Source organism: Leguminivora glycinivorella, chromosome 15 (assembly GCF_023078275.1).
Source record: "Leguminivora glycinivorella isolate SPB_JAAS2020 chromosome 15, LegGlyc_1.1, whole genome shotgun sequence".
Lineage (NCBI taxonomy): Eukaryota > Metazoa > Arthropoda > Insecta > Lepidoptera > Tortricidae > Leguminivora > Leguminivora glycinivorella.
The window spans coordinates 9271571-9290029 of record NC_062985.1 but is presented as its reverse complement, the minus strand read 5'-3'; the positions used below and the strand labels follow the sequence as shown (position 1 = coordinate 9290029).

At 38.4% G+C, this 18459-nt stretch overlaps 2 protein-coding genes across 2 annotated transcripts; both read left to right on the top strand.

Annotated features, from left to right (window-relative positions):
• The first annotated feature begins 1313 nt into the window (after positions 1-1313).
• On the top strand, positions 1314-9189 carry LOC125234106 (neither inactivation nor afterpotential protein G). Its single transcript, XM_048140290.1, has 11 exons — positions 1314-1440; positions 1951-2153; positions 4140-4364; positions 4463-4675; positions 5252-5415; positions 5751-5911; positions 6237-6358; positions 7274-7457; positions 7995-8142; positions 8353-8532; positions 9054-9189. The coding sequence occupies exons 1-11, from the start codon at positions 1314-1316 to the stop codon at positions 9187-9189; spliced, it is 1863 nt and encodes a 620-aa protein (XP_047996247.1).
• A 1173-nt stretch (positions 9190-10362) lies between these two features.
• On the top strand, positions 10363-12148 carry LOC125234000 (retinol dehydrogenase 11-like). Its single transcript, XM_048140181.1, has one exon. The coding sequence runs from the start codon at positions 10411-10413 to the stop codon at positions 11308-11310; it is 900 nt and encodes a 299-aa protein (XP_047996138.1). The 5' UTR covers positions 10363-10410; the 3' UTR covers positions 11311-12148.
• The last annotated feature ends 6311 nt before the right edge of the window (positions 12149-18459 follow it).

Below are 18459 nucleotides of genomic sequence, written 5' to 3'. Positions count from 1 at the left end.
AACTACGGGGTATAAAATTCTAAAAAAAATAGAGGTGATGCATGCTAATTAACTCTTTCAACGATTTTTGGTTTGATCAAAGTATCTCTTATAGTTTTTGAGATAGGTTGATTTAACTGTAATTTTGGTTTGCTGCTACGGAACCCTTTGTGCGCGAGCCCGACTCGCACTTGGCCGGTTTTTTGTTAGATAATAAACTTCACATATTCAAATACATAGATTAATTATAATTAGCACTGTTATAGTAGGTCTTCAATGTGACCTTATAACAAGGATTCAATTTACTTAATAAATCAATCAAATTAAGTGTACCGGCCCTTAGAGGATATCAAATCTTTAGATGTATGTATGTATAAACTCACGATGTAATGTATCCGTGCGCTGTTTTATAAGGAATTTATCGATTTTGTGGTAGACCCGACTAATTCTCTTACGTCTTTAGGCAGGGGTGAACAACATGTTGGTTTGAACACTGAACGAAGTTTTTTTCACCACACCAACTGATAAAGGCTTTCTTTGCTATTCGAAAACAGATAGCAAAATTGCGTTTTATCCACAAGAGTGCAAAGTAATTTCATACAAATTTTAACTTGATGTCTAAAGCTGGGTGTTGGAATTCACGTTAAATGATGATTTTGAATCATAAACGTTAAATAAATTGAAGTACTTAATTTATTTTGATGTTTTACAGTTAATTTTTGCATATTGTTGGTGTGGTGAAAAATGTTGTGTTTCACTCGGTGGCAAAGTTTGTTTAACCTTCGTGTCTTGATACCCTCGCAACGCTCAAGATTCCACTTTTTGAACCACTCACTACACTCGCGGTTCAATATTGGAATCTTTCGCTTGCTTGGGTATCAATATTGGCACGTGCGGTTAAACAACAACTTTGCCCCCTTGTAAAACAAATAACTATTGATAAATACCTACTTATTTTTTCTCAAAGACATTCCAGATTAGTTCTAAAAGTTTTACATAAAATTTGTCTGTACTAGGTAAATACAAATATCGATCCGACATAGCGGTTTTTAGGCTTCTTAGAACATTACCGACTAAAAAACGTAATACGTAACTGTGTGGTTTAAGTTTTTTTTATCCCATAGTTCATTCAATATCCAAATGATGTAGTCCTATTACTTACATATAAGAAAATACTAAACTAATAAAATTACCCATAAAGCATCTTACATTAGTTCTGCGGTAACTTTAGAAAAAGTTGCGTATACCACTTTAATTCAATTAGACTACATTTACAGTACAATGTACTGGGATTAAGTAAAAGGTAAGCAGACACGACAGAGGCACGCCGTTACATGACGGTGTATTCGTACGTATTCGGTGTAATAGTGGCGTGTGTATCTTATTTAGTGTATCAGAAATATGTGAATTTATACCCAAGTATCGTATCAATTCCTGAGAAGAGATATGACTACATTATTGGTAAGTGAGTCAAGATTGAGAACGCCTGATAAAAAGCAATAGCAACAGTTTGAATCAGAAATCTCAAGCAAGTAGGCGTAGGGTGTAGCCGTTTGATTTGATGCTGCGGGCGTTGATTAAATTCTATTCAATAACATGTGAATAATGTGATTAATAGGTATACTTAGGTGTCTAAATATGTAACTTGTAGGTAGTGGGCAGGGAAGAACCTTCACTCTACAGCTAACTGAAACACTATATTTCTGGTCTTACTCGGGTAACGTGTCCAATAAGTCCAGGGGGGTTACCATGACGTACTAAAGACGTTCAGTTTAGGTTGAGAGAAAGGGACACAGCTATAGCAGTTACATAGCTCCTTCCCTCTCTCTCAACCTAAACTGAACGGCTTTAGCACGTCATGGTAACCCCCCATTTGTTCGTAGGCGGGGACTCATTCAGTATTGGGTGATCCGTTTGTTCAATTTCATTTTGCACCTTTATACAAAATCCTATCAATAAATCGGTTTACAGTCGGTGCCGGGACTTCCGGCTGCGTTCTGGCCGCTCGACTCTCCGAGGACCCGAAGGTGACAGTACTCCTCGTAGAAGCAGGGTACCACATGGGGTATTTCACGAAGATCCCGCTTACGGCTACCGCAGCTCAGCAAGGGCCCGACGACTGGTCAGTCAGGACCAAATCGCAGAAGTATTCTTCGTTTGGGATGTGGGATCAGGTTGGTAGATTAAAAAAACCGGCCAAGAGCGTGTCGGGCCACGCTCAGTGTAGGGTTCCGTAGTTTTCAGTATTTTTCTCAAAAACTACTGAACCTATCAAGTTCAAAACAGTTTTCCTAGAAAGTTTTCATAAAGATCTACCATTGTGATTTTTTTCATATTTTTTGAACATAGGGTTCAAAAGTTAGAGGGGGACGCACTTTTTTTTCCTTTAGAAGCGATTATTTCCGAAAATATTGATATTATCAAAAAACGATCTTAGTAAACCCTTCTTCATTTTTAAATACCTATCCAACAATATATCACACGTTGGGGTTGGAATGAAAAAAAATATCCGCCCCCACTTTACATGTAGGGTGGGTACCCTAATAAAACATTTTTTTCCATTTTTTATTTTTGCACTTTGTTGGCACCAAATTTCAGCTTTCTAGTGCTTACAGTTACTGAGATTATCCGCGGACGGACGGACGGACGGACGGACGGACAGACAGACATGGCGAAACTATAAGGGTTCCTAGTTGACTACGGAACCCTAAAAATGATCTGTCAATATTTTTTTTAACTTGAATATCATTGGGATCACGTTAAGTTAGAAATACTTGCAAATAACTAAACGTACCTAACTGCATAGCTGGGCACCGTTAATCAAATAGTTAACTTCGATAATCGTTAATCCGTTACTTAAAAAGTTAACTTCGTTAATCGTTAAAGCGATACATTTCGATAGGTTTAACGGAAGTTAAAGTTAATCGATAATCCGTTAACACGTCATAAAAATAAGACTCCACTGTAGGTATTATGAATTTCTATTTACTAAGTATCCACCAAAAACCATTAAAACCTGTGACGCCAATCGGTAAAAAACCGAAATGTAATAATTACGGTCTCTTCGGGATTTTACCGTCGTTGGTTGGCTAAATCCTAAGTTTTACTTCGGATTGGTAATTATTAGGTCATTCATGCGGTCGCGATCGTGGTGCGTCGGTTCTTCAGATTGAGATTTGAGATGACAACTCGATGCTGTGGGCCACGATAACTTGGTAGAGTAATCTAAGGCCCGCGCCGGACTCTAACTTAATGCGTCGGTTGCGCGATTTGTCTTTCATGCCTGATGATTGCACTCTATTCCCAGGTTAGTGATCGATCTAGCACGCCTAAGTAATAAGATTTAGAAGATCGCGAATAAGTGATCCAAAGTCGCCTATTGCTGTTTAGACTGTTTATAACCGACGGATTTGCTTTTCCCGATAAAACCTAGGTTTTGCCGTACTACGGGCTTTTACAGTAGCAGTAAGAACGTGGTTTTCGCGGCGTAGCGAGCCGCTTGGGGTGCTGGATTAACGATTAACGGACTCGATTAAATTTAACGGAAGTTAACGAATCCGTTAACATTTTTTAAAGTTAACTTAAAAGTTAATCCGTTAATCGAAATGTTAACTTCGTTAATTAACGATTAACGGATTAACGAGTTAATGCCCAGCTATGCCTAACTGCCATGAGAATTGGAGATAATAATCCCATGTAGGTACTTATATATTATCTTATATAATAAACTTTAGTGATGAGCACGAAAAACGTTGACGCTCATCGCTTCGATGTGATCTAGGGTAAACTTGCCTCATTCGGTGAGTCGCCTAATTCGGTGATACAAGCTTTGAAGCACTATTCCGAAAGACGATTTTTGGTTGTTTCACCGAATTAGGCGTGTCACCGAATGAGGCGAGTTTACCCTAATGATTCAATAGCACCTGCTCCTGTAGCACAACTTGCCTTGTCGCGCGGGGGTCCATACTTGCGCACGACAAGGCAAGTTGTACTAAAGGGTCTGGGATGTCGCTATTGTCGCTGCAATGTAAAAGTCGCATACCTACCTACAGCCAGCAAATTTCGACAAAAGTCTGCCATGTAATTTTATATACATCGTACATACGTACCTATTATATACCTATATGTATAATTTGTCTGTATTTTCCCATTCCCCGCAGTCTCAAATAATCCCACGCGGCAAAGGTCTAGGAGGTTCCAGTCAGATAAACTTCCTCCTCCACGGCTTCGGTCTGCCCGAAGACTACGAGCGCTGGTCTGCCCGAGGCTTCCACGGCTGGGGCTTGGAAGACTTGCGACCGTACTTCATCAAGGCTTTTGGGACAGATAAGAGCGAGTTCGACACTGCTCGCTGCGCTGTGGATGGATATTGTATGAGTGACAAGGTAAAAACTGGGATTAAAATTGCTTTAGACTTTTGTTCAATGTATCGACACTGTTATATATGCCACATGTCACACAAAATATACAATTTGTCGTACAGGCTCCAATGAAGCTCCAACAAATCGATGAAAACCACGAGTTACTCAGAGTATTCCAGCAGGCGTCTTCAAAACTCAGCAACAAACACACCTTGTTCAGAAAGGCTACGGCCACAGTAAAAGACGGGGAACGGGTCTCAACTCTGGACGGGTATTTGAAGAAAGCTATGAACAGGAGGAATCTACACGTTGTGCTTAGGACAAAAGCGGTTTCGGTAAGTATATATACGCGTAATTACCTACCTAAATAAAAGTTTTCGTACCTATCTAAGGATCACATACTTCCCTAAATCACTTTGGTAGGTAAGTACATACCAATACATAGATTAGATTAGATTAGATATCTTTATTTCATGATAAAAATTACACTATAAATTTGCTACATGTCAAAATTATGTTTATCTTCTCATCATGATCGTCAAAAATTAGGTACATAATAAATTCCAAATAAAAATAATTGTGTCTCCCAAATGAGGATCGTCATTTACAAAGAAAGAAAATACACATGCCAAGCTAAATAAAATTAATAAATTAAGTTACAATACCTTACCAATACCTTACAATACCTTACTTATTGAACTTCATGCGTATGGTAGACTCAATAGGTACGAGACATTGGTTAGGGAGAAAGGAGGTGAATTACTGTGTCAGGTGTTCATGACATCATAAAGAACCCATAATATTAAACCCTTTGATAACCAAACTGGCACACTGTAACAAAAATATGCTTTGGTATTTATATTGACAACAACTCAAAGCAAAGGTCTTGATTATATACATCATCTTTTCAGATCAGATTCGAAAACAAAACGGCATCGTCTCTCTTCATACTCCGCCGCAACAGAGAGTTGGACAACGTATTCGTGAACAGAGAGATCATCCTCTGCGCGGGCGCTATTAAGACACCACAGATCCTGATGATGTCCGGCATTGGGCCTAGAGATGTTATAGAAAGGTGCCATTAGTGCGTTTTCACATTATCCGATCCGATATCTGATGTAGGACCGATATCCCATACAATTTAGCCGCCATCTCTGATTTTTGCCTTGAAATCCTTCCTACATCCGATATCGGATCGCCGGATAATGTCAAAACGCACTTACCAGTCAAGACGGTAACTGATCTGTCTATCGAGCAACCCACAATCAGCTCAATAACATGATTACTTGATTAGATATTATAACGGTTGTGGACTCTGCTTATATCGTACTTAACCTCAGACTTACCCTAGTCTGCAAAATTTTAAGTGCCAACCTACTAGTAAACATATTTTCGTTTCTTTCCGTTCAGGTTGAAGATCAAACTAGTAGCGGATAATAAGGCTGTGGGCCGAAATCTTCACGACCATATGAACCTAGCGGTATACGTCACCATCAAGAAACCAATCAGCCTCATCCTGCCCAAGGTGTTTACTTTTGGCACCGCTTGGGATTACTTCATGAATGGGAAAGGTAAGTTTACAAACTTTATACTGACTGTAGACCATCGTTGCTTCAATTGTCAGATGATGACGTCATCATCAGACATGTCATACATTCACTAGTCATCATAAAATCGTCAGTCGGTACATCTGTACCGAGTTTTGTAAAGTGTGTCTTGTTCAATTGAGGGAACAACTAAGTTCAGAAGAAGATTTGAAGAAAAAAAGGTACGAGCTATTTCGAGCCCTGCTTCCGTAGCATTTAGCACACTCGAGTGACTTTCCATCCTGAAAACTATATACCTAATCAAAAATAATAGAGAAGTGGTAAAAATGCTTTCACTGTCTTTTCGCAGGGCTTCTATCATTTCCACCTGTAGCCGGAGTGGAGTACCACGGGGCGTCTGCATTGATGCTGTTTACTATGGGGACTACCAGCGAGCGACTCCTCAGGGACTTGTCCAATTACAAACACACAGCAAGTCTAGCTTCGATAATAGATAATAGGGTTAAGCTACATAAATAAGTCTTCAAATTTAGGTCTTAGTTTTGCACCACGCGGGGTATGTCTATAAAGTATATTTTTCTACTCGTCGACTTTAATCTGTCAATTAGGACACCACAGACTAAACTGTATGTGCCGACATTTCAGTGTTGAATAGTCTTGGACACTTAAAGCCGGTTGCACCAAACCGTCTGTCACCGTTAAAGCATTCGTTATTTTTTATTGTATGGGAAGTTCCATAGACCTCTGCTGCGTGACGATGATGTGTCTGTCAAATGTGGTTGATGCAACTGGCCCTTAGTCAACTATAATATTTCATTACACTTCACATTAGTTAACTGAAAAAATTCAAAAATAGAACGTCATACAAGTTCTATACTAATTTGCGATACCTGGCAAATTTTTCTGCATCTGAAACACGTTTTTTTTAATCTATCGCGTTATCGACCAATCAGAGACGGTATGGTTGTGGTATGGTTGCTAGGTAATTCGATGTTGATACAACGGTGAACGACGCTATTAACATTAATTTTAACTTGAATGATATTTTTGTCCATTGATGATGAAAATGATTACTCATAGAAAAAGTATTGCATACAATAGTGATATAACTATTAGGCCACTCAGCAAGCTTCGTGACCTAAACATGGTACTCGACTGAAAAGCTTTGTATTTAATCACGATTGTATAAAATATTATTATGCTTATGTTACAGTGAAGTCTGTCCACCAATTAGCTGAGGTCTTCAGGTCACTTTGCCACTGTTTCAGCAAAAATGTATCCAAGAAAGCTTGCACATCAATGTTCCACTAGTTTCATATCTTTTCCAACTGGCTGATCCCATTCATATTGAAATTTCTAATATTCAAACGATTGAATATTTCACAGGTGTTTCGTGACACCTTCCCCTTCCACAACGACAGCAGCCGCGAAGGTTTCATGTTCCTAGCCACCTGTGCACAGCCTCGGAGCAGAGGCACCGTCACTCTCCGGGACTTGAGCACCAATGTACCACCAGTCGTTAACCCCAACTACCTCCATGATGGCTTCGATGTCAAGTGCATGATCAAAGGTAAGTAGAACTTTGATAATGATCTCACTGGTATTCTGGGACACCGTCTTCTACCATAACTTCAGCAGCCGCGAAGATTTCATGTACCTAGCCACCTGTGCACAGCCTCGGATCAAAGCAGAAATGTGCCGCCAGTGGTTGACCCTAACTACCCCTATGATGACTTTGATACCAAGTGCATGATTAAAGGTACATAAGTATTTATATATTTCTGTAAACACCTATGTAATTCTGATGAGTGATAGTCCGTTAAGTCTAAATAACTGGCACGGAACGGAGTCTCTACTCTCTGCTTCTGCATCAGATATTTATTTCCTCGTTTTAATGGTTTTGATTACTTTTTGACTGGTTTCTGATGAACGTCGAGCTCATTCAGAAAGTGGAACTTGGTCAATATTAGCGCTCATATTTTTTAGGGATGTGAGAGATATTACCCGCCTTTCGTCGATCAGCTTTTTATATGTTACTCGACCGTGCCTTAATCTTCACCGATCCTGAAAAGTGATAGAAACATAAATTTCGTTATTCTCTTTGTAGCAATCCGTCGAGCTGAACGCTTGGTATCATCGGCTCCGTTCCAGGAAATAGGAGCGAGGATTCACTGGCCGCGGCCTGAACGGTGCCTTTCCCTCTGGAACTACACACGGAGCGACCAGTTCGGCCCAGACAGAAAAAGGAGAAGAAAGTAAGTAAAGTTCAGAACTGTTGGTACATTTAACATAAATATTGATGAGGATTGATTGGTCACGTTATAATTATGCACCAAATTCAAGGTAGTAGAAATTAATGTAGCTCAGTATAAATCTAACAAACAAAATTCTGATGAGGTCGTACGAGTTCGTAGTAGTTGGTAGGGAACCATCATAATAATCTTTGTTTCCTTTTCATGATCTAGAATAATACCCGGCTCGTCTAACCAACATCCAATACAGGAGAATAAGCCAGAGCCAAAGCCCAATAAGCCACAGAGGCCACCCGATGAGTTCCTAGAATGTGTGTTGAGAGAAGTGGCGGTGACGGGGCACCACGTTGGTGGGACGGCTGCAGGTGGCACCGTTGTGGATAGTCAGCTAAGGTGAGGTTCGGAGCTCTAGCTTATAATCCATAGAAGTCTGAGCCGAAGACGAATAAGCCACCCGACGTAGTCCTGGAGTGTGTGAGAGATAGGTGGCGGTAACAAAGTTACCTAAGGAAGGTGAGGTTCCGAGGACTGGTTTGTAACAATTTTTGCTGTCGGTATACTGAGAGAGATGACGGGACATCACTTCGGTAGGACGGCTTAATTAGGGAGGCCCCGATATAGCATAGCATAAGCTGCGGTGAGGTTGTGACTTCTACATGTCTTATAGTCAAAAGAGAAACCATGAAGTGTCTACACCCTTGGGACCATTTTCTGGAGATTGCCCTAAAATATGTTATAGAGATAAGGCATCACTCCCACAAGACGGTTTAAAAATATTAAATAACATTTAGGCATAATCTCCTGTAAAGAAGTTAAAAGAGAGAAAAGAGATCTTAAACCAAAAACTCACTTTAGTAATAAGCAGGCTTTTAGTAGGCATTGGTGATTCTGAATATATTTAATTCATGTTTCAGGGTAAAGTCGGTATCAGGACTACGTATTATGGACGCCAGCATCCTGCCTTCGCCACTGTCCTTGTACCCCAACTCTGTGTTAGTGGCCATGGCTGAAAAAGCTGCAGATATTATTAGAAAAACCATTGTTACTTAATTTATACATGTTATATTAATTACATAATAAATATATTATCATTATTTATGAAGTCTGTCATGGTGGACACTGCAACTGGTCATGGTTTTCTTTTACTTCGCAATTTTAAGATAAATTTAGCTTCATTTCTGGACCCAAACAATAATAACGAGAGACGAAAAGAAAGAGAGAGCAAGAAATAGGTAAAGTACTAATAAAATTTACTGCCTTCATGCCATATATTAACAATTCATCAGATATGTACGAGGAAATATCCCACACACGTTGTATTGGTAAGGCGGTCCAAGAAAGAGGCATCCATAATTTAAAGTTTCATGAGATGGCTTACACAATGTTGGAAGAAATTTTATAGCGTTGGTTGGTTATTGTGAATTAAGTATTAACGACAAGTCAATTGATTGATTCTTGCACGTATGTACAATGTTTTAGATCAATAATTTACTTGTTTGGCGTCATATGTATGTGTATAAATAGACAGGACGATACAGGTACAAATTATTTTGGGGACACTTTACACAGATAAGTAAACTTAAGTAATGCTTTTACTGTCGATGATAAGTGACAATAACTATACATACTTAAATAGATGAATAGGTACATGTATTTATTAGGGAAATACTCGAGAACAAATATCCGAGTTCTTCTCATAAGTAAATGTCCGAATCGGTATTCAAACCCTTCAAACCCTTCGGCTTAACAGGCAGGGTCACTACCGACTAGGCCAGACCGCTCGTCATCTATGCGTATGGGAAGTCAAACAGGTATTTTGGCATTTCCCAAAAAAGGCGAGTTACACATTTAATTATTCCGGTTGAAACTAGATATGTTGACAGGATCTAATAAGTCACTAGTTTCCTCATAGCAACTCATGTTTTCAATTTTCTAAATTCTAACAAGTCAATAAAAGTACAAAAATAAAACAATTCCTAAACATTCGAAGACTACCCAGAATTGAGTCCAAAATTGGTCAACGTCGAGAGCATGATAAGAATTACAGAGAACAATTTAAATATATACTTATTTAAAAACTTCCATAAATAGCTCCTCCATTAACAATACCTATTAATTCCGAAGCTATGACGCATGTACAACCATCTTATAAAAATTCAAAACCTGTCCTGTTTTTGTTATAGAGTATGCACAGTTCCTGTTTACTCAGTATTGAGGCTAGCCCTGAGCTAAAACGTATGTTGCTTTAGCCTTGTGTTAATAACAGGGAATATGTGTGAAACTGGTACAAAATTGGACGGCAAAGTGGCTATAGTGACCGGTGGAAGCTCAGGAGTAGGTTATGAAGCAGCCAAGAATCTCGCTCGACGGGGAGCTAGAGTAATCATAGCTAGTCGCAATGAAACCAAACTAAAACTAGCTAGAGATAAACTCCAAGAAGAAACCGGAAACAACGACATTGGATACAAAACAATGGATCTAGGGTCATTCAAGTCTGTAAGAAATTTCGTCGCCGATACTACTAATACTGAAAATCGACTTGACATATTGATCAACAACGCTGGTGCTGTAGGCCTACCCGATGTGCTTACTGAAGATGGACTTAATTTAACTATGCAAGTGAATTATTTCGGGACCTTTCTACTCACTTACTTATTAATACCATTTCTACGTAAATCCCCACCCAGCAGAATCATCAATGGATCAGCAGGATCGATGTACATCGGAAGTGTTGACTTTGAGCACTGGAATGACATCGGGAGGTATTCTTTCATAGAATCGCTAAGCAATTCTAAGCTTGCTATCACTTTATTCAACGTTGAGCTGAGTAAACGTTTAAATAGTGACGAAGTTACTGCTAATAGTTATGACCCTTTCGTAGTGCCAGATACGGATGTATTAAATCAGATCCCGAGTGGTATAAGAGACCTAGCAGATTTCTTTATAAGATTAGTTGGTCAGCCGAAAGAAGAAGTCGGTGCTCAGATAGCGTATTTAGCTGCTGCGCCAGAGATGAAAAATGTTACTGGCAAACATTACAAATTCTGTACGGATTGGTTCAACCACTGGCTAGCAAGTGACGATGAACTAAGAAGAATATTATGGGACGTTTCGAAGGAACTTGTTAAAATTAGTGCGGACGAAGATTGGGAAACAAATGCCATACATTAAAAGCGAAAAACTAGTGTCACCTATAAATTTTAGCTACTAATTATCATGAAGGACCCTCCTGAATGATCCTCTCCCCTTCCCTGAAATAAATGAGTGTGTATTAGTTTAACATTTCAGAAAATGTATTTGTCTAATTATAAGTAAGTATACTTATCATGTACATATGGAGTAAAAGATACTAGTTTCACTCCATATTTTATAACTCTAAAGATTATTTAATGTCATTTGCAATAACTATGCGTTAAAATTTTAAAACTGTAGTTGAACTAAGCTGGACACTAGTTTAAGCACCACCACTATTAAACTGGAAACAAATATAATGTTAATTAACATGTCTATGTTTTTTTTAATTCTTCAGTAAGCTTCTGCACATAATCCTCATTGTGTCATAGGTAGATCACCGGAAAAGTTTAGCGCATTCTCGTGGTCCCACGGCCCGTTTCGCACAATACGGTTATTCATTGTTAACGGGACATTAGGAAACTCTTGCGCATATGGCAAATAGAGAGCTGCATAATTACTCTTAAGAAAATAAAGGTTACTGTTCAAAATGATTTCAAAACAGATCTAAATCGCTCAGTTGCAGCAGTCCTTATCAAGGGATGCAAGTAGTGTAATAGCTGAAGTACTTCATATTAAGTAATAAATAACATCAAATCATCGCAGTGTTGGTGTAAAATATCAAGTTTAGTTTGATACGTTTTACAATCCTTCGTATGTATAGGTGGATCGTGGTAGGTAATAATTACTTAGTTTTAGTATTGATACTTAGTATTGCTTTTCTGAAAGTGTTGCTTATTTAGATTTTATATCAGGAACGCGATTACTTGGACCTACGCATTTACATACTTAAGAGCGCTATGACAAAAATTGGCGATATATTGTAAAATTCGCAATATTCAACGATAAAATTGTACACTTTACCCATACTAAAAGACAGTAAAAGTACTTGTTTCAGTTAGAACATGTTATTAACCGTAGGTTAAACAAAAAACATATGAAAGAAAAAGCTTATTCAATTGGTAATGATTTTTTTTCTGATGCTCGTTTAGGAAAAACCGCGCGAAGCACTGATTTCGGAGCTCTTATTATGTACAATTTGATAAGCTCACTATCATAAATGTGATAAATTTAAGTTCCTAATATCTTGTACTTTAGGCCCATTAAACAATATTTGTCATTTAATCCTTTGAAATTGAGAAATTGAGAGTAAAACGAACTCAATTTTGTCTTGAAAATACATCGAAACAAGTGATCATTTCTCCGAAAATCTACATGTTATCGAAGTTATTTTAGTATATAAATAATCTGCACAATCTGCTTAAATTTCTGTTATCCAGTTGTCGTTATAATATTTTATAATGATTTTTTGCCAATTTTTTGAAAACTAGCCTTCCTGTCGCTATTTTACCGGCGACGGACGCCTGCGATTTCAGTGCCGCGTCGGAGCTCGTGGAGGTCAGACGTATGTCGCTTCGCTCTCCGAGTTTTCATCGCGAACGTCGAGAATATTTATCGTTGTGTGGGTCGGACACCTTGTTTATACACGGGCTATCCTCGCATTGTGTGTGTGTAAACAGCGACCAACGAATTTGATCCTAGATCCGTAAATATTTGCTTTTGTAATATTTTGTTATGTTTGAATGTTAAAGTATATAAAGTATATTACAACATTATGATGATAAATATGTGAAAATTACAATACGGTCAAGATGATAAGACACATCAAGATGGTACTCGGGATCTGATGATGGAGCCAGAAGGTGGTCACCAGTACCAGTGAACCATGTAAGTAAACCACCTCGTGTTTAGGCTCGTTGGGTTCGTCTCAACAGGACCTTTGACAAGAGGTGGTACTCAGGGTCTGATGATGGAGCCAGATGGTGGTCACCAGTACCAATGAACCATATGACTTTACCACTTCGTGTTTGGGGTCATTGGGTTCGTCTCAACAATACCTTTGACAGGAGGTGGTACTCAGGGTCTGATGATGGAGCCAGATGGTGGTCACCAGTACCAATGAACCATATGACTATACCACTTCGTGTTTGGGGTCATTGGGTTCGTCTCAACAAGACCTTTGACAAGAGGTGGTACTCAGGGTCTGATGATGGAGCCAGATGGTGGTCACCACTACCAATGAACCATATGACTATACCACTTCGTGTTTGGGGTCATTGGGTTCGTCTCAACAATACCTTTGACAAGAGGTGGTACTCAGGGTCTGATGATGGAGCCAGATGGTGGTCACCAGTACCAATGAACCATATGACTAAACCACTTCATGTATAGGCTCAATGGGATCGTCTCAATAAGATCTTTGACAAGAGGTGGTACTCAGGGTCTGATAATGGAGCCAGATGGTGGTCACCAAAAAATCAACTCGCATATGTGAATAACATAAAAAAACACGAAGTGGTTAGTCATATCGACGGTGGAAAGGAAGAACCACTTAAGCGACATTTTGGTCGAAAATGAGTTATATATATCATTGGAATCAGCGTTTTTTTCTGCGTCGTTAGAATTGGGTTTCACAGCGATCCGATGACTTATATGTCGCTTAAAGTAATTCACGAATGAGGTCTGAATTTGAAAAACCACCCCTTATGCGACACACAATTTGAATAAAATATTATCTGTGTCACTTAAAACCTACTCCAATATTACCACAGTCGTATAAACTATTTTTAAAAAGAGTTCGTTTCCGATGCAATGTCCCTTAATTGATTATTCCGGGCACATATATCATGAATTCTGTACTTGAGTGGTTCTTCAAAACTGCTTAATAAAACGGTTGTCGGTTAAATGAATGTTACGAAAAATTACGTTGTTATTTAATTGCTTTTTCTACTCCCGTACTGTTATTCGTGAGTTACAAGGTCGTGCATAGAACTTTAAAACCCTACATAAAAGATCTCAGGACAAGTCTATCTAGTCTATACCCTGAAAACATTTAGTAGCAGTAGCACGATATAGCTGTTACAGTTCAGTAAATACATTGCTACCAACTTAACAAACCAATTCGCAGAGTCGAGACTCCTTCGTTTTCTGCTGCGTTCATTGGCGACGCGTCGAATCGCATTCAAATGTATGAGAACTCGATTCAACTCGGCTCGATTCGTCTTAGTGGCCAGGCTTCAAAGAACCATACCATAGACAGTTTTATTTTCATGTTTGCACTCAAACTGCATATTCAAAATGGTAGGCGGTCCTCTAGATAACTAAGATGACTGAAAGTAGGTATTTGTTGATTTATAATTTTCTTTTAAAATAAGTGCTTGGTCGTAGAAAAAGTATTGTATGCAACGGTGTTTAACTGAGTCAAAAAATGCTCGTGGCGTCTTTATTAACAATTTTCGGCTTCGCCTCAAATTGTTACCCACGCCACTCACCTTTTTTGACCTCTTTTAACCACCAGTTGCATAAAATACTATTAAGCGACACTCCTTACCGCGGCCAAACCTGTCGCTTAAAGTATACTTTATAAATGCGATACGTCGGTTAAGTGAAGATTGAAAATGATATGATAACGGTTAAAGTGTTGTTCTAATCTATTTGATGTCGGTACAGTGAACAATTTTTGGCGCGAATTTCACGCGAATGGTGCTTTACTTATACAATGGAATGCAGTGGGTCGCTTCAGTCAGCGGAGCGGGCGGTTAAACACCGGAGTGCGGCGGTTGTGTCGCCGATCGCTGCCTGATTCGACTAGGTATTACGCCGTGGCTTGCGTGGGCGACGGCGATGCGACGCATACAAAATCAAACCTTGTCGATATGGAAGCATGAGACGCAACGGCGACGGTCGCGCGACCGTCGCCCACGCAAGACACGGCAGTAGGTATGTAATAAGTAAGCTAGCTACTTATTCTTAATAATTTATAAACTCAAAATGATTGTGATCTCAAAAAAGTGCATACTTAATTAAGAGTTATTTATTAGAAGTAGATTTATTTTATTAAAATAAAAATACACGTTAATTTCGTTAAGTATTTTATTTTTCTCCTTAAAAAACGCACAATATAGCGTTTTTTTAACCGCAAATATATTCTAAATTTTTCAATAATATGAAATATTTTAAAAATATTAAAGCTAGCGTTATAATTCACAAAAAAGTGTCGATTTAGTTTCAAATTTCTGGTATACATACATACATACAATCACGCCTGTATCCCATAAAGGGGTAAGCAGAGCACATGAAACTACTAAAGCTTCAGTGCCACTTCATTTCTGGTATACCACTTCAAATTGGCACGTACTAACTGCCCATGCGACTGTTGCTTAATTGAATATCTTAGAGACAAGTTAAAGAAGGTAAGTGGCTTCAGTGAGTTTTATAGTACTATGATGATGTCGCTTAAATGGTTCTTCCGGGAATATTTTGAGGACCTTTTCAATTAAGCGACATCATTTTCAGGATCCTGTAAGATTTTGGAGTAAATGTTTATTTCATAAAATAGAGAAAAATAAAATAAGATTATCGTCTTAAGAACTCATTTACCTATTTCAAATAGGAAAAAAGTTATGATTTTTTTTCTCAAAAAGAAAACTTTGAAACACTCTCCTGTACAATTCACTAAATGTCGCTTAAGGGGTTCTTCCTTTCCACCGTCGATATGGTTCATTGGTATTGGTGACCACCATCTGGCTCCATCATCAGACTCTAAGTACCACCTTTTCTCAAAGGTCTTGTTGAGACGAACCCAACGAGCATAAACACGAAGTCGTTTAGTCACATGGTTCATTAGTACCTGGCAGTGGCGGCGCGTGAATATATTTGGAAGGCAACACGGAGCAAAAAATAAAAACCGGCCAAGAGCGTGTCGGGCCACGCTCAGTGTAGGGTTCCGTAGTTTTCCGTATTTTTCTCAAAAACGAAAGAGAGAAGACAGACAGACAGACAGACAGACAGAAAGAAAGTATAAAGTTCTACTTTTTTATGATTTTTTCATATTTTTTAAACATATGGTTCAAAAGTTAGAGGAGGGGGGGACACTTTTTTTTCCTTTAGGAGCGATTATTTCCGAAAATATTAATATTATCAAAAAACCATCTTAGTAAACCCTTATTCATTTTTAAATACCTATCCAACAATATATCACACGTTGGAGTTGGAATGAAAAAAAAATCAACTTACCTTAATATTAGGTACCTTAGGCGCCCATCCAAGTGCATTTATCATACAGTCCGCTATGAAAGCGCTTAAAAAAGCCATCTCTCCGCTTATAACTTATATTTAACTCTGGACGATCACGGCCTCGCGTGACAATACATTTCTTTATTTCGAATGTATGCGTCGAAAAACGTGTTGATTCATTTAGTAAGTAATCTAATATTATACAACAGTCAAAATGAATTAACGCTGCCATTACTAAACAAACCAAAGAAAGTCCTAACTATCTCTTAAAAACAGGTAGTATCTAACCTTGAAACTCTGGCTTGCACTGTCACTAAAACACGACACCGAAACACTCCAAATCATTTAAATTTCACTGATATATTGCACCTAATGAGCAAGTTAATAAAAAAAAACTGAGAAAAAGAGAATAACACAAAACATTTGAAAGCACACGAAGCCTCGGTAACAAGCGGGACGCAAGTGTTGCAGTGATATTATTCCATTTTCACCCACGAATTTAAAAACCTTTTCATACAAACAAAGTATATCTGAAGAAACGTTCATTATCACATTACTAAACTTAAATTAAATAAAATTCTCGGTTTTTTAATAGAAACTATCAATATTTAAAGGCTATTATGTAAAATAAATATATGTGCGATAACAAAACACAATAAAATTTTACCCATTAATACATTTATAATTTTAGTATGGCAATATTTAGCATGCAATTATTACACTGTAATATCAATCTTATTTGTTTCACTCGAAGCTTTAAATTCAAATGAACAAGTGCGAGCAATCGAATGTTGTGCGCTTGGCTGTCTATGTGTTCGCAAATGGCGGTCACCCTTCTCTGTCATCTCAATCCTGCTATGAGTAGAGTAAAAGAGATAGATGCGCCCGAATTACGTACATAGGAGTTCGCGATAGGCAAACACTCACACGCGCGGACTTTGTGAATGTGTATGTGCGTGTTTTCAAATATAAACCTTATAACGCATTGTTTACGGTTTTTATTCAAATGAATAACTCGATAAGAAGCCGAGTTGCTTTGGAGTTTAGTTGAGCGGGCTGTCTTTATCAGCGTGTGCGTGATTTTTGTATCTGTGTGGAGTGACCATGAATGAATATGAAAGCTTAGGCATATAAGTAGCTTCACTTCGCTTTCGCGCGCCTGATAATTTTAGGTACATATTTGAATTTAAGCAAATGGTGTTATTATTTGTGAGGCAATACGTAATGTTTTAATTATAACTATTATAAATATATTTTTTTATTCCAATGGTGGTTTGTAACTTTGGTATTTGTTGCGGAACATCTAGGGCAACTCGGTGGGAATTGGATTGTATGAGCGCGCCGCCACTGGTACCTGGTGACCACCATCTGGCTCCATCATCAGACCCTGAGTACCACCTTGAAGTAATTATAATTGTATTTGACATATTTTATCATCATATTAATATATACTTTTTCAGTACAGATGGTGTTTTTTTTACGCACTAGTACGAGAAGTGGTTCATTATATAACAGGTCGAAACTTCGGAGGCTCATCTGTACTGAAAAACGTCGTACGATGCACGTGCAAAAAGGAAATTCGTAACTCGTGTCGATTTAAAAAGTGTTTTAAATCGACACGAGTTACGAATTTCCTAAGGGAGTCTTTCCGAAGGGAGTGCCCTTCGGTCGTGTTTTAATTTATCGCCACTCGTTTCGAACTTCCTTTTTTACGCACTTGTATCGTAATGTACTATTTCAGTACAGATGGTGTTTTTTTTACGCACTAGTGCGAGAAGTGGTTCATTATATGCCAGGTCGAAACTTCGGAGGGTCATCTGTACCTACTGAAAAACGTCGTACGATACGCGTGCAAAAAGGAAATTCGTAACTCGTGTCGATTTAAAACACTCCCTTTGGTCGTGTTTTAATTTATCGCCACTTGTTTCGAACTTCCTTTTTTACGCACTTGTATCGTAATGTACTATACTCTAATACTTATCATATAACAAAAGCAAATATTTGGGATGGGAT